The sequence below is a fragment of the Lacerta agilis genome, chromosome 6 (genome assembly GCF_009819535.1).
Source record: "Lacerta agilis isolate rLacAgi1 chromosome 6, rLacAgi1.pri, whole genome shotgun sequence".
Lineage (NCBI taxonomy): Eukaryota > Metazoa > Chordata > Lepidosauria > Squamata > Lacertidae > Lacerta > Lacerta agilis.
Window position 1 is genome coordinate 85,292,726 of NC_046317.1, and position 17,392 is coordinate 85,310,117.

Consider the following 17,392-nt stretch of genomic DNA (forward strand, 5'->3'; position numbering starts at 1 on the left):
AAAATGCTGCACTTGCTGCCAGTTAGCTAGTAGGCTACGTTTAAGGTTCTGGTACTGGTGTACAGAGTCCTTTGTAGCTTGGGACCAGAATACCTAAAAGATTGTCTCACCCCTTATATACCCAGCTGATCATTGTCCTTTGCAGGAGAGGGCACCCTGTAGATACCATCTCATCAGGAGGTCCATTCTGTATGAAGTAGGAATCTTGCTTACTGTGGCAGCAGGTGACCTTTTAGAGCTTCCTACCATTGCACATCAGACAGCTGTTGTCTTGGTGCCTATTGAAGACTCCCCTTTTCAATAAGCTTTTTAAGTGGATATTTTTTTCCAGTCTGGGTCTCTATTGTATTTGAAATTGATTTTAATACTAGGGCTGTATTCAAATCTTATTACATATTTGGAGAATGGGTGCTTTCCCCAGCCCCCACAAATTTACACGAAGTATTACAGTGTCTCCCAGTGCTTGAAACGTGGAGGAATGATTAATTTTATGGATTGCGTTATTCCTGTTTGCTGCTTCATATCAGATAGTTGTAGGTACAACAGTGGTGGTGAAACATAATAGTCTGCATCAGTAGTGCAGAACATACACTTTCAGGGTTTTGTGTTTTGTGTTTTTTTAAAAAACAAACAAACATGAAACTGGAAATCACAGACTATACTTGAAAGGTTTAGAATGTTTTCAAATCTTAATGATAGAATGTTTCACAAGAAATGTAGCTGTGTCTCTGTTTCCAACTGGCATCTTAGATTTTCATCCTTTTTTCTGTTGCATATATAGACAACAAAGTATATTGCTTGTTTACAGGCTCTTGCTCATTTAGTGTAGTTTCTCAAGGCACATTTTGGATGCAAAATATATTATTATACGGGCAACAGTTCAGCAAAGGAAAAAGCTTTACTTATCAACTAGAACTATATTTTGGTTTAACCATGCTGCTTTTGGTATTGTCACAGCCTATACTGTATATTGAATTGAGCATTTGATTTAAAATTGTACCTTGTGCATGTTCCATGCTATTTTACGGCTGTGCTGGCCAGAGTTCCAGAGGGCACCAGCTTGGGGAAGGCTGTGTTAGATGAATGCAGTTGGTAACCTAATTCCATAAATCAATTTTTATAGTAAGAGAAGCTGTCATGAGTTAAAAAGCTACATTTTGATTTTTTTATGGGAGCTGTAAGGAGAAAACTTAAGAATATATGTATTGATCTGCTCAAACTGTTCTTTAAGTATCCTAGGAAACAAGCTTTCCAAAAATATTGGTGTGGAACATTGCTTGGTCAGGAGGTTTGCCCTGAGGAAAATTTGGGAATGGGCTTGAGGCTCAACATTTCCTTCTAGCTACAGGCGGAGTAAGTGTAGGTTGTTGTTGGCATCCATTTGTCTTGAAAGGCAATAGAATGCGCCTTTTTGGGTGAAGTCGTACTGCTATTTTAGCTGCACTGAAGTGACCTCCCCAGAGCACATGCCTGGTCAGTGTTTTTGGAGGTTCTGGGCTGCCCAGATGACAAGACTCCTCTCAGCCTTGCTGATGTGGTTCAAAGAAAAGCAGAGGAGTATGTTTGGTACCAGCTTAGCTGTAGGAGTTGCTGGAAAGAGGCAAGCAAGGCACCATCCAACTGTCTTAGGAACGCCACAACAGATTTGTGTTGGGTGTACTCCTTAGCCTTTTCTTCTCCTGAAGATTATCCCGCAAGGCAGAGGAGATTTAGGATCAGAGCTACCTTCTTATGTTGTTGAGCCCGATCTGCCCCTCACTTCCTTCTGCAGCATGCCAAGACTAGTCAGAAGTTTATAACAGCAACAGACTTACTATCTAAGTCTCCAGCAATGGGGTTGCCTAGGAAAACACACAGATTTCCTTTTCATTCTGCACTGCACTCAACATCCCTAGTGAGTAAAATCGGTTTAGTATGAGGCCTTAGTACTCTGTACATGCCTCCATACCACAGGAAGAATTTATGCTCCCTGCTTCGTGACGTCTCAACCCACATGTCGGACCCATCTATTGGCATCTTTCAGGCAGCCAGTTTACTCACTGTTTCCGAAGAGGCTTCTTCACGCTGCCGCTTCCACAAGACTCCAATCGGGAAAACAGCCCCCGGTTCTTCCTCTGCTGGGACTGGGTCTGTGGCCCCGATCCCTGGGCCCGTAACCTATGTCAGGATGTCCTACACATGAGTAGGAGCTTGGCAGAGACACATGCCTGACTGGCATGTTGCCTCCCTCCTGGACGATCATTTGGGAGCTTCAAAAGTATTCCTCAGCCTGAACATCACAGCAACTGATGCCAGAAGACATCAGCACATTTAGGGATCCACAGTTGCGTAACAGAACTCAGCAACTCAGCATCTTGTCTAATCTACTTTATTTACATATAAACACACACGGAGCACTTCAACATGGCTCCCTCTCTCTATCATCAGGTAGCAAAGAGAAAGAACAAAGGACAATAGTCCTACTTCAGGGAACACAGTAAGACAAACATCCTGTCTTTGTCACATCCCATTCCTGTGGAATCAAAACACAAACCGTCATGTGATAGACAACAATCCCATGACTGCACACGGGGAATGAATCTCCAACAGAAACCACCATCTTGACTGTTGGACCCACTATTTGTCTCATCTGCTCAATCCACTTGAGCCTGTCTACACATGCAGGGGAAGTCCGTAACTCACTGAGGATTTGAGACCCATTGGCCACCCTCACCTGGTTTACCCGGCCAGTTGAAGCCGATCCTGGCATGTGACCACTGTTGCATGCTGACAGCTTCTTGGAGCCACAGGTGAGAGCCGAGTGCAGGATAGGGACCAAAGGTGGACAAACTACCCCAGAAGGAGCACATCATGAACTCCACCAGAGGTGTCACCCCTGTTTTACAGGATTAGGGAGATAATAGTGTCCAAGAAATGTAGTTCCATTCATTCAGTTCTGCTTGTGGTGGCGAACTGGGAGCAGCAACAGCAGAGAGAGCATGCAAGTCCAATGACATTTTTATCTTTATGCAAGTTTACCTGTAATTATAAAAGGCTGATCAAACTCTGCCCTGGGCTGCACTGTCATTCTGGTGGATCTTTGTTACATTAGCATGTAAAGAAAAAAAATAGGAAAAGGTTTTAAACCTGAATAAATGTCTCTGAATTTGATTATTAACTTACAGGGCATTTTAACATGTTGGGCCCAAACATTTGTAAATTTGTTTAATTTCTTTCTGCAATTTAGGTGGTAGCATTAAAGGAATTAAATCTGCCTTCCTGGCCCAAACACTCATATCTACTTTTCAATATACTTTGCTTGTTCTGGATTATTTGTTGACCTTTAACTTTTGCTACCCTACTTTGACATTACTGACTGCTACAGAAACTACTTTAGACTTTGTAGAACCATAAGGAAAGAGACTTATGTGCAGGGCAATTCTAAACATATTTCCTCTGAAATAAAGGCCATTAGTTTATTGGGATTCACCTCTAGTTAAGTGTGCATAGGATTGTAGCCTGAATCAGTTCACGTCTTACTTATCAATATTTAGATTGAACCTGCTTGTGAGTAGGGAAATCCAGGTTTTTGTTTTTGTTTAATGATGGAGTTCAAAGCTTCATGTGTATTGATGACATTTCTTTTTTAAAAAAAGTTTGCACAAATGTTTAAAACTGGGGTACTAGTCAGCCTTGAATATATTTATTTAATAGTTGAGGAATATGAAGATGAAGACATAAGGTATCAAGACTTTATGTTTTATATAAAAATATAGTTATACATTTTGAGCACAAGATAGCCAGAGCTAAAATGCTTAAGTTTTATTAATTTTCATAGGAGAGTCAAGCATGTGTTTATTCCATTGAAGTGAAAGGGGAGAATTGCTTAACTTAGCCAAGAAAGTGCTCTTTCAATGATAACACAACATAGTTGGAAACTGCCATGTGTAGCTTTAACTTCAGGTTTTCTGGGACAATAGGCAGTACAAATTTACTCAGTCTCTTTGTCTTAAAAAGAGACTCTTCTTGACATGCTGCATTCTCTTCTAATTAGTTGCAACTATTGGTGTCATCTTATGTTTCCACTGACAGAAAAATGCTTCCCCAGAGAGTGACTTTTATCTGCTTTGTTTTGTGTGTTTCACTGAGAGTTGTTGTGGTCTTTTGTCACAATAATAATTTTTTATTAGTGTGTTGCTAGATGCACTGAGTTCATAAAAGCAGCCATAACATGGGAGCAGGAAATTAGTGGATGTTGTCACTGCAACTTCTTGACCATGGAATAAGTTTCTAGTTCCTGAAGTGACACAAATTGCTCTAGAGTGAGTACACAAAGTTCTCCAGAGCCATTTCTGCCATTTCAGGAATTGGAAAGCACATATGGCTCCCAAAATGGAGATGGCTATGGGGGCTTTCAGTGAGGCTGCAATCCTGTACTGTATTTGCTTACCTGGGAGCAAATCCCACTGAACTCAATAGGACTTGCTTCTGACTAGATATGTATAGGATTCAGTGTTAGTCTTCTTCCAGGAGTTTAGCAATGGAGTGTGGTGAAAGAGATAGAAATGCAAAGTTGGGAGATGCAGATAGGCTCATGGGATTGACTTGTTAATTAAGTTACAGTGCTTTCCTCCTAGATAATTTCCATAGCATTGATTACACTGTTTGATATGAAAAATGAAGGCATAAACCATGCTTGTATAAGGTGTAATAGGAAAGAGGGATGAATACTTGGAAGAAGTAACTATGTTTGATTGCAATATAGATTTATCAGGATGTACCAGTCTGTAGCAAGAATTACATAAGTGTATTGTATCTTGTCTCTGGAAAATGTTGGACTGTGTCTAGATTTCTTTCTTTCTTTTATTAAAGATTTTCTTGATTTACGAAAGTGTGCACAATGTCTCTCTTATTTTTTCCATGTAACATTTTTACAAATCAGTTTTGGTTGTTGAGACATTAGGGAGAGAAGGGGGAAAGAGGTGGGTGGGATGGGTGAGGTGGGGTGACAATGTTTCTATTTTCCTTAATATATGTAGGGTTTGGTGTCAGTGTTGTTTGTGTAGGTTCTCTGTTGTTCGCTTGTGCTTCTTTGGCGGTGATAGAGGTCAGGATTGGTCAGTGTGATTGTTCATTTGTGGTTGGCTGTGGTGATCTTTGGTTTCCTGTGTGAGTGGGGTGGGTGGGTGTTTTTGATCAGGTTAGCCATATTGATTTGTATACTGTCAGTAGATTTTTTGTAATTGTCTTGTTGGGCTGTGTGTGTGATGAAGGGGAGCCATACCAGGGTGAAGGTGTCTTCTTCTGTTTGTCCCCATGTCAGTTTCAGGTTACTGGTTAGTTTTTCTAGTAGGGCTGTTTCCCATACTACTTGGTACCATTGGTCCATGTTTACTCCTGACAGGTCTTTCCAGTGTCTGTTTATGATGTTTCTGGCTGCTGAGTGAGATAGATGGGTTATGAGTTCTTTGTGTTGTAAGTGGGCATTATTGTCTTGGAAGATGTTTAGTTTGACCAATTCTGGGGTGGTTTCTAGCACTTGCTTGGTTATTTTACATGTTTCTCGTATGGTTGTTCTAAAGAGATCCTGAATGGTTCCTATGCAAGGGAGAAACTTCACATTAACCACTTCTATGCCACCTTAACACTGAGGAAGGTCTGCGGCCAAATGTAGGGATTGATCATTTTCACTCTGTTCTTAAATATATATTTTTTTCTTGGAAGTCTGTGTCTTTTGAGTTTACTGAGGCTTACCTCTAAGTAAGTGAAATGCTTGTTTCTTTTCTTAATTTTTTGTTGTTGTTAAATATTTTCTTTAATAGTACATGCCTTGTTTCTTTTTTTCAGGTTGTAGAATCTTTTTTTACATTTAAAGTGGGACGTTAATGTTGTATAAAGCATAAAGTTGGGGCAGAAAGAAAGGGGGGAGGGGGATAATACTTGGTGCATATGTGGGGGTTTTATGTAAGCTTCACTTTGATAGGTTCTCTGTCTATTCATTTATTATATTTCCTCAGTAGTGAGAGGTTGGATGGGGCCCAGGGCATCATTGGTTGTTTTTAGTTGGCTGCAGTTAGATTTGTTTGCGTGGTGGGGAGGAGATTGTTGGGTCAAGTTAGCCATATTGATTCATATGGAAATATGAAACAATATGGCTGACTTAACCCAACAATCTCCCTCCCCCATGGACTCACTTTTAAGACTGTGTTCATGGAAGACAATCTTACTTGGCTGCGAGTGATCGCCAAAGAAAGATTGATTCATATGCTGTCAGTGGGTTCTTGTTGTCTTGTTGGACTGTGTATGTAATAAACGGGAGCCGTACCAGGGTGAAGGCATCCTCTTCTATTTGTTCCCGTGTCAGTTTCAGTCTGTTGGTTAGCTTTTCTAGTAAGGCTGTTTCCCATACACTTTGGTACCACTGGTCCATGTTCACTCCTGACAGGTCTCTCCGGTGTCTGGCTATGATGCTTCTGGCTGCTGAGAGTAGGTGCATTATAAGCCCTTTATAATATGAGCAGTGTTAGAAACTGAGATATGAAAGCTAGGAGCTAAATGGCACTTAAAACTAGCTTATGGCTGCAACAACTGAATGTCTAGGCATGCTTTTTTATAACAAGAATATAAAGCAGAAAACATTCATTTTCAACTTTGTATTCTTGTTATAAAAAAGCATGCCTAGACATTCAGTTGTTGCAGCCATATAATTTAATTGCAGCTAGAATATTATGTTCATTTTTCACATGGCCTAGTCCCCTGCTCACCCCCCTAATATTCTTAAGAGGGTCTCTTCTCCAGTCTTCAGAGAGCAGCTGGAAGTGGGGAGGCAGAAAAAGGTCCTCCTTTCCTTCCACTCTGCAGTTATAATCTGAAATCTTAGGCGCAGAACTATGCCCAGAGCTCAAAAATTGCTCGCCCTAATGAAGTTCCCTGTCGCAAAATGCGCCTAGAGCAATGGGAGTTTCGAACACTGAATGTGGTTGGGCATTATTGTCTTGGAAAATGTTCAGTAGGGCCAATAAATGTTTGCTTCTTGAGTTGCTGCACTCGTTGTGTTATCTCTGTTCCAATATCTTTATACAGTACAAGTTTCAGATTGTACCATTTGAACAGAATATAGTGTGCTGATGAGAGCAAGCAGACATTATGCAATAGGGAGAGAGATTATTCCTACTAGGGAACCCAAGTAGTGAATGCCAGTGGGATCATTAAGAAATAAATGGGGAGTTACTGGCAAGCTCACGGGAACTTCAGGATATGCAGAAGTACAAAAATGTTTTCTGGAGAGACATAAGGGAACAGTTGATCCCTTCCCCCAAAACAGCCCAGTAAGGATTGAGTTCAGTAACAATGGAATGTTGACTGTCAGCTGGAAAAGAAAACAAAGCTGGGGTTGAGGGATGGAATGCCCTGCTTGAGTCTCTAATACTATAGCATAATAATAATATGGTATCCTGGATGAGGGCATGGCTGACTGGCTGCAACTTTGAACAGCACTTCTGCTAGGCGGTGAGGGTACACTGCAACATTTGTTACAGGTCCAACTTCTATTTTGTATTTTTTCCTGAAAGTTTATTCCTTAATAGCTGTATATGTATAATGCATAAAATCAGAGGCCCACAAAGATGGTTGACCTAAGTGAGAGATGTTATTAAAACAAACTGTAGTAAACCAGACAATTTAGGTAATTGTGTCCATGTGAAGAGGACTCTGAAAAGGGGAGGTGTTGGTCTCACTTTGAGTGAGGTGGGAGGAACTAGCCCTCCCTTTCCCAAGTTTCTCAGGAATGTGCACAAGAGGCTGAATGGGCTGTTCGGTGGGATATCTTTTTTAAAAAAAACTAAAACTGTGAAAGGCCAGGGTTTCATCTCTTGTTTTCTGAAGTCGTGTGAGTCTTTTCTACTGTTTTACCTTCTAATGTTGAGTGTGAGATGAGACAGTTAGTTCATACCAGGTAGTTAGGAAGATCAGAAGCAGTGGAAGAGGCATCTACTGCTTCTCATTTTGAGGGTTTTGGTGGGGATGAAGTGAAAAGTTTGCTGCTTCATTTTTGTGTGTTTTCTGTGTACTGGATAACATGGAGGAGCGGCAGGGTCACTGATGAACAAAAATGTTGGCTGGTTTCTAAGCCAAAATTAGTGGACTGCTGGATAATATGTTTTGTCTCATTGCGGCCATGTTTTCATGCTCAGTGTTCAGCAGAAGAATGGTGTGGCAGTAATGCATTTTTCACACTAACATAAATGCCACTCTTTGGGCAGTGCAAGTACTTGGATAAATATGTGGCTGGTGTTTACTTTAAAGGTGTGGAGAGAAGTTATAACTACAAGGCCTATGTGTAAGCTTATAGAGCAAGAATTTGGAAGATAGACTGCTGGACAATTAACTAACTCCCAGTTCAGTTTCTGTGAAAGTATTTAATGTCCAAATCAGATCAGTTCATTGGCAAGGCATAGGTTACAAGCTACAGCAGGTACACAAGAGATACAGATAAATGGCTGTGCACAAGTTAAGACATTTATCTAACAAATGACATGCTCACTATCTCTTCTTTTTGAAAGGTGGGGCAGGCACAGCTTTTGGCACAGCTGTTGTGTAGCAAGCAGCTAGGATCTCGAGACTGGGCAAGCAAGCAGGTACTTCTTCCAGTGAGTTGAACTTGCAAGTGCTGGAGCTGTCATTTTCTCATTTGCCTCTCCAGAACAGAGAGGCTCCATATAGGCAGGAGGAAACACTGGAGGTGGCTCCTCAACAGTCTCACTAGGAGAGTCTGACATTGTAAGTGTGGAAACTTTCACTACCAACCCGACTGGTCCTCCCCAGAATCCAGTTCTCCTTTTCCCAAACTGCTGATCCCTACATTGGACTCTGATGCTTCTTGAGATCCTGATCTCAACTCCTCTATCCCAAACTGCTCCCTGGAGTCATCCAGCTCCAATTCCCTGAGCCCCTTACCATTCTTCCTCAGGTTCTGACCATCCCCTCCATGATACCTCTATAGACTCATGACAGAGTATTATTTTATACACAACACTGGGGAATGAACCCTTAACTCAATTACTAGGTGTTTACATATCTTCACATAAGAACAAATGTAAAGCATGGCACAAAGTACAGATAGTCTGCTAGCCCACACAGTCACTCAGATCTACTGGAATGTCAAGGTTGAACTAGCCACCCTGAAGTGATTTTTACTTCACTCTGAGACATTAGGTAAAGGAAAGGTGGCTAGTGTTAGGATTGTCACTTTAAGGCCCGTCTTTTTTGTTTCTATGTACAGTACTAACTTTCAGGATGGTCTTACACCCCTTTGGACTGTCTTTGGCATTTTTTTGCACAACTTCCCACTTGGAGCATGAAGTTGTTTCCTAAGTCCTATTCAAAGTAGACCCATTGAAATTGACCTAAATTTTTCCTGTTGATTAATTTCAATGAGTCTACTCTGTGTAGGACTAGCATTGGATACATCCCATAATGTGTATTCCCTAAGATGTCTTATCAGGTAGTATTTGGTGAAGTACTATTGTTTATTAAGTAAGGTCTCTGATCCACAAGCTCTCAAAAAGTTTATATTTTAATATTTCATTGCCTTGTAGAAGCCAGATTGAGAGGTCTTATTTTCAAATGGCATTTTGCTCAGTGTTCCAGGGCATCTTGGTATTTATAACATCTTGGACAACCTGTTTCATTACACTCATGAAACTTCAGGGATTAGTCAAGTGGACAGAAAAGGCTACTACATAAGCTCTACTAAAACAGTTTATAAACAAGAAAACTGATTGTGTCTTCATGTCCGGAGGTGGCTGATTCTCTCTCTCTCTCTCTCTCTCTCTCTCTCTCTCTCCCCCTCCCCCCCCCAGTTCTGTTGAGATCTTTGACCAGGATGTCTTTTGGGTGGTTAAGTGTTTTGTTTTGCTGTATCTCTTCCCATTTTTCATTTGTTATGTTCAGAAAAGAAATTTAATCTCATCAGTAACTGTGAAAGGCAGTTGAAGATATTAATGCTTGCTATCAGGTTTATTGAGGCGTTGCTTCCTTCAAAAATAGATAAATCAGGAGTGCTTTCTTGGTAGACTGAGTCATGAATTTATGTTGGATCCTTTCAGGTGTTTCATATACACTGTGCAGTCTATATGAATGCAAGAGTTGGATTTATGTGTGGAGGGGACATGGCCATATAAATCCTAAATTAGAGAGTAAACATGCAAGATGGTGTTACCTTTTATTAGACAAGCATGTATAGAATTATAGTGTTATGCAACTTTTGTTTCCTTTTTTATATTTTTCAATTTATTTTATTTAATTGTTTATTTATGCTCTCCCAGACAAGCATACAGTTATCTGAACCGAGACTTTTGTGTTTTGTAACTTGGTGATTCAATTTGTTTCTTTCTTGCATTTTAAAGATACTATTTGCATCTTTTTAAGGTTTTTAAAAAGACTGGGGATATACTGTGTAAGGTATATTATAAATAGCTTGATTTCAAGCCAGTACTGTAGAATCATTTGCACTGAAGCCTTTACAAGATCTGTTGGTGTTGTGAGAGACATACTTGTAACTGTTGCTTAACAAATTATTAGAGGTGTGGTAGCTGCAATGAGAAAGGAATCTATGAAAAAGTAAGCAGTATTACCGGTATTCCTGCCGCTTTTAGTGGTCAGTTTGCTGCCTTTCATTATTTTTGGGCTTTCTCCTCTGATTTTGAAAAGGAAACATAGAGCCTGCAAGTATGAAAAGCAGCAAATTGACTTCTCTTAAAGCAATAGTAATTACACTGTTTATTTCTCCAGATATTGAACCTTTTTATAGTAAAATGTCGTGGACCATCCAGTTTGCTGCCAAAAATTGAGCAGTTTCGCCTTGTGAAAGACAGATTATGATCTTGTAAGAAGTCAGTGAAGCCTGAATAAATTAGCACAATCTGTCATCACCATGGTATTGGGCTATCTTCTATGGAAAAATAAACACAGCAAAGTCTGCTACAGGTGGCTGCCTATCTTCAAGATGCTTGTTATCATGCTTGGTACGTGTATCTCTGAACAAGTCTTCTGACTACTTTTCTGTTTTTGGAGAATAGGCCCTTCTTAACATTGGGAGAACTTGGCTCAAATGTTGTGCTGGGAAAGCACTTCCTAGTGTGACGCAGGATGTTCTTGGTTCAGAAGAGCTGGTCCGAACCAGCACACTAATCCAAATGCATTGGAGTCAAGCTTGTGTAACATTTTGTTTAGCCTGGTTACCAGAGTGCTGTCATTTGGAGAGTGGCAGAGACAAGTTGGAAGTTTTTGAGAAATTGAATGTTTTCAAAAGAATATATAACACAAGGAAGAAACAATGAAATGGTTTAATTATGAGGCTTCTGAGAGGTTGTGAGATAAATGCTGCTGCTGTGCCATGTGACTTTTGGCTTCAAGGGAGGTTGGGGAATTTCAGTTGGGTGTGTGTGTAAAAAATCATAGGAGGGAGAAATCTACCTTTTTGTTCATTTTGGCTGTATTAGGGAACAGCAAATTTGAGGGCGAGGAGCTCAGCAGGACACTGGAGCCTATGGAATGGGGAAGAGATTCCAGAATCAAACCCAAGGGAGAGAACACAAGGGGGACTCCAGTTTGCCTGGACAGTTATTGACTTATTTAGAAAACAATGGATGGCCATCTGTCATGGATGATTTAGTTGAGATTCCTGCATTGCAGGGGTTGGACTAGATGATCCTCGGGGTCTCTTCTAATGCTATGATTCCATGATTCTGTGATACCTTGCACCTTCAGGGATCACTACCTGATGGGTTATAATAGCCCATCTATGTGGGGATATTGATGTAAAGAGCCTCAGCATTCATGGTAGATAGAAATAATTGTCTTGAGGGAATGTTATGATTATTTTATTGTAAGCTGCTTTATAATATGGAATGAGGATTATACATATTTTAAATAATATCTTGATGGCATTGTACATGAAAAGAATCACTGCAGTGTTTCACATGTTTTTTAAAAAGGGAAACGGGTTTTTCTCCCCTCCCCTTTTGCTTCAGGTAGGTAGCCGTGTTGGTCTGATGCAGTCGGTGTGTGTGTGTGTGTGTGTGTATATATATATATATATATATATATATATATATATATATATATGAGAGAGAGAGAAGAGTCCGATAGCACCTTAGAGACCAACTAAGATTGTTCTTGGTATAAGCTTTCGTGTGCGTGCATGCACTTCTTTCGTATCTGAAGAAGTGTGTATGCACATGAAAGTTTATACCAAGAATACTACTGGACAATTTTTTTAAATATATTTCCCCTTTTGCTGTATGCTGTTGCATCCAAACATAGGCCTTGGGGTGCTTAATATTCACTTGTCGGGAATGGTGGGCTTGATCCATTGAATTATCCTATGTACATAGAAGTTGAAACACTATATTTCTCCCCTTTCCAAACAGATTATCTGGACGGATTTTATTTTTCATATAAAAGTTATCTCTCATCAAGAGCAACATGCATTAGAGGAAAGTAACCTGCTGGTGCAGAAGAAAAATTACAATGAATAGTGAAGAAGAATTCTATGATGCTGTCACAGGTGAGTGGAGAATGGTGCATTTCTGTCTTTTTAAAGGAAATTATACTTTAATATATTAAACATTTGGAGAAAGTTTGAGAAGGAATCCCTTCTGTTTTGAATAATCGATCTTTGTACTTTTGTGGCTTTATATTAAATCATCAAATTACAGATTGGAAGTGGGGATCTGAGGGACCAGTTTACCTAGTGTCACCTAGTAAATTTCTGGTAAAGTTGAGATTGATTGGTAGCCTCAGCATTTAGCCCCCAGCTGCATCAAATACTTTATTAGTTCATCTCCTTGAAACTTAAATAAATAAATCCCTGTCCCACCAAGAGAAGTTAAAGCCAGTTATGAGGTTTGAAGGGAAAGGTGTAATTAATTCTAAAACTGTATAGTGCTCCATAATAGAGCATTCTGAGCAGTTTGCAATACATGAAATAATAACAGGCATCAAATCTAATTTATAGATTAGATAATAAACAGTCTCCTTGGTTGATTATGATGAACAGGAGCAGATGTGGGTATATATGAGAGGTGGGTCAAATTCTGTAGGGCCAGGTTGCACAAATCAAATAATTGAGAGGAGCATTTCTGCACAAACTCATCACAAAGGAACAGAAGGCATGCAGGGTCATTACCAGCTCTGCTCAGAAGCCAGATCCCTCTCTTCATTCGCTGTCACCTGGCAGCGGCCATAGCATCAGGATATCAGGATGTCATAGAAGAGGGGATGCAGGGCTACTCCATAGGTGAAACTAAGAGACCAGCAGCCTTTGTTGCATATTATCCATGAATTTTTCCACCCCATCTCGCCATTGACGGAACTTGTAACTAAGAATTTATACCCGTGTACCTATTTCTTTCTTTCTTTACTTATCAATCCATTTCCCTTCCTTGTCATGTTTTTTTTTTAATTACTGGCAAGGACTTTTCATGTCTTTTTTTAAAATACTATTCTGGAAGTCATTTTGGTTAAAGAGTGGGCTACCTTTTTCTGATACTGTCTCTGTCACAACCTAAAATAGAATCATAGAATCATAGAGTTGGAAAAGACCACAAGGGCTATCCAGTCCAACCCCCTGCCAAGCAGGAAACACCATCAAAGCATTCCTGACAGATGGCTGTCAAGCCTCCGCTTAAAGACCTCCAAAGAAGGAGACTCCACCACACTCCTTGGCAGCAAATTCCACTGTTGAACAGCTCTTACTGTCAGGAAGTTCTTCCTAATGTTTAGGTGGAATCTTCTTTCTTGTAGTTTGAATCCATTGCCCCGTGTCCGCTTCTCTGGAGCAGCAGAAAACAACCTTTCTCCCTCCTCTATATGACATCCTTTTATATATTTGAACATGGCTATCATATCACCCCTTAACCTTCTCTTCTCCAGGCTAAACATACCCAGCTCCCTAAGCCGTTCCTCATAAGGCATCGTTTCCAGGCCTTTGACCATTTGACCATAAAAGACTCCCATGAGAATGCTTTTTAGGAGAACACTATAGTTGGCGGTTTGAATCCCCGTGATGGGGTGAGCTCCCGTTGCTCGGTTCCAGCTCCTGCCCACCTAGCAGTTTAAAAGGACATCAAAGTGCAAGTAGATAAATAGGTACTGCTCCGGCGGGAAGGTAAACGGCGTTTCCGTGCGCTGCTCTCGTTCGCCAGAAGCGGCTTTGTCATGCTGGCCACATGACCCAGAAGCTGTACGCCGGCTTCCTCGGTCAGTAACACAAGATGAGCACCACAACCCCAGAGTCGGACACGACTGGACCTAATGGTCAGGGGTCCCTTTACCTTTTTTATAGTTCTCACAGTGCTGTACTAGCTTTTTGCATTCTCCCCTAACACACCTTCTCCTTGACTCTGAAAACCTTCATAAACCTTTCCACAGTTTTGCTTCTCTGTTACAGGTAGCAGCCATTTTAGGTGCGTCTAATATGTGCACAATTGCACAAACACACATTGCGCCAAACTCGGAAGTGACCCAAAAATGTCTCAAAAAGGGGCAGAATGGGGTGTTTGCAGGCTTTTTCAATGGTGTTTCAAATATACGCAATTTCACTTTTCATGAGGCTCAGTTTTATGTTGTGGCATCTCTTCCTAATATTGCCTATAAGGGAATGGCATTGTGTAAAAGCAAGCAGGGAGGCACCCAGTTGCTTATGGAATACATCTTGTGCTTGAGTTTCTAGGTGGAGATTAGTTTCTACCTGGTTTCTAACTGGTTGGAGCTATTACTGAGGAGATGAGTTAATCTTTGATGGTTGACTCACTAAACATTTCAGGTCAGTCTCTAGCTCTTGGTTTGTTTGTTGTATGAGGCAACCATGAGAGATATATGTAAGCTTTTATTTATTTATTTTGTTACATTGAATTCATTTATTTGACACCTCTCCTTTGCTTTTATACACAGTTCTTTTCATGACTTTCTGTGTACCAACTGCACAATCTTAGCTATGCCCTAGCTGTGCTTTGAGAACTCTGATATAAACTGATCAGTTACCATATATATATTTAAGATGGTCCATGAGACTAAGATCTATTAACTCAAATAAAATGCCACTCTGACTTTTTTTTATAGGGCATTGTTCCCCACGTGCCATCTTATGGCTGGCACCGTAACTGACCACAGTGATTCCTCTTAACATCAGACTGCTGGATTGCACCATTTAGTTCTGGCTTACTATTTAGGAATAAAATGGCATTGAACAGGGATGTAGAGGAACCATGTATATAAGATGGAAGATGATGATTAAATAGCTAGTAATTGACCAGACGTATGTGGGGTTGTAGTCAATAACAACCCCACATGAGTTGGCATGTGGTATTACGGGTTGATACAATTCTGTACAATGCTTGAAGGTCTGAGGTTTGTGTGTGTGTGTGTGTGTGTGTGTGTGTGTTTAGTCCCATGTTTCAAGAAGGACCTTTCAAATTGGGAAAGACTTCAGAGTTACAATACTACTTAAGGGTTGGGGTCATAATTTGTCTCAGTGGTGGAGCATCTGCTTTGAATGCTGAAGGTCCTAGGTTCAGTCCTTGGCATCTTCAGGTAGGGCTGGGAAATTACTTCCATTTGAAAGCCTGGAGAGTGTGCTGCATGGGCAAGACTGAATTAGTTTGCAAAGGCTCTGACTTGGTATAAGGCAGCATCCTTTGTCTAAAAAGCTGTGTAACATGAAAAAGCTGATTAAACTGAGTGTGTTGGCCTACAGAACTGGAAAGCCTTAGGGGTCCTATCAATATGTACCTAATCACTATGAATTGGAAAGGAGAGAAAATTCCGACTTAACTGGAGTGGCAAAGTAAACTGCTAGAATACGCCGAGTTGGCAAAAATGACAGAGAAACTGAGAGATAACATCGATCAAGCATTTATTAGAAAATGGGACATGTACAAAAAATATCTTAAGGACTATTGTAATAATATGACGTCAGTGGCAGCCCTTGAATGACTTCTGTGGTATCATGGATAATTATAAGAGAATATATTACTGATGAAAATTAACAAAAGAAAATGAAAACAAACTGCGCTAGATAGATTAAGTGGTAGATGCATGATGGGGTGATGGGAAGTTGTTAGAAATGCAAGAAGAACTTATTGTGATAGGATGTAATAAATATTACCATTTTCTTTTCTTTTTTCTGAATAAATCTTTTGTCTGTTGTTTCCTTTTTATTTCAATAAAACATTTAAAAAAATCAATAGAACCTTGGTATTGGTTGTTGTGAAGGGATAGCTGTAGCCAGTGTTAGAAACTCAGATATATAACCTCTATGGCCAAATGGCACCATATCTTTTTTTTGTTTCCTGTTATGCCACATTTTTCAAGGATAGAGCCTTCTGTTGATGACTTGTAGGCTTCTACATATTTTGCATTCCAAATGTATTGCATTATAATTAGTAGAAGGCATATATTGTGTGGAAGATTTTAACATTTTATCTGTTGAAAAATATTTGTCTTCAGTGTGTTGTGACTTGAGACAAACAGCCTATGAAGGATTCACCTTTCACTTTGGTGATTCTTTTATATGGTTTCCTTCTTAGTTGCCCTGTTCTAAAGATTCCTGATTTGATTTTCTATGATTCGGCCTTCATCTTTCTGACTGGCTTACCTGACACTTACATAAATAATTACTTGTAAAAAGGGCGGCCTTATTCCTTTTGTATTCTGACTCAGGCTGTAGTTTGCCTCTGGGATTTCAAGGAGGTGGAGATTAGTCAGGAAGAGCTAGGTTTACTTTACAGGATGTGGAAGAGGAAGAAGACATCTAAAAACAAATTTGCTAGTAAGTCACCTTTTCTCTCATTTTCTTATGGTGAAGTTCATTCTTAAAAGCTATTAAACTTTTCTTGTATCTTTGTATTATGAAGTTAATGCAAGTTCATTATTATGAAGTTAAGGGTAATGTCCTCCTAGTCATGGTTGATAAGCCTCTCAAGAAACAAAACTGTTTCTGCTCTGTTTTCTCTCTCTAGTCTCCCAAAATATTCCTGAAGGAGGTGTAAAAATAGTGCCACCTTAAGATAAGTAGCAATGCTCTTTCCTAAGTAGGCCCAGCTGGTGCTTTGGGAATTGCAAGTGATCAGCATTTTCCAGTTTGCATATTCTATGGATTCAGATTTTTTTTTAATGTGATGTCTGTATGTGTTTCTTAAAAAAAAATCTACTAAGTATAAAGTTTCTAGCTGTGAAATAGACTGACTACACTGTATTTCATCATGCTCACAGTCTTTCCTCACTGTTATGTGTACATGCCGTACATTAAAAACACACACTCTTCAAATCCTGGGACCTGTAGTTTGTTGAGGGTGCTGAGGATTTTATATATGTGAAAGGTAAACCGTAGTTCCAAAAATTATTCAGGGGT

The 17,392-nt window shown here is 40.0% G+C and overlaps 1 protein-coding gene across 2 annotated transcripts in view; it reads left to right on the forward strand.

Moving 5' to 3' along the window:
* Positions 1–17,392, forward strand: part of OSBPL2 (oxysterol binding protein like 2) — a 64,965-nt gene that overhangs the window by 17,786 nt on the left and 29,787 nt on the right. For both annotated transcript variants that reach the window (XM_033153690.1, XM_033153691.1), the window contains exon 3: positions 12,411–12,547. In XM_033153690.1, coding sequence (XP_033009581.1) covers positions 12,511–12,547 — 37 coding nt within the window. In that variant the 5' untranslated portion in view covers positions 12,411–12,510. The remainder of the gene's footprint in view (positions 1–12,410; positions 12,548–17,392) is intronic.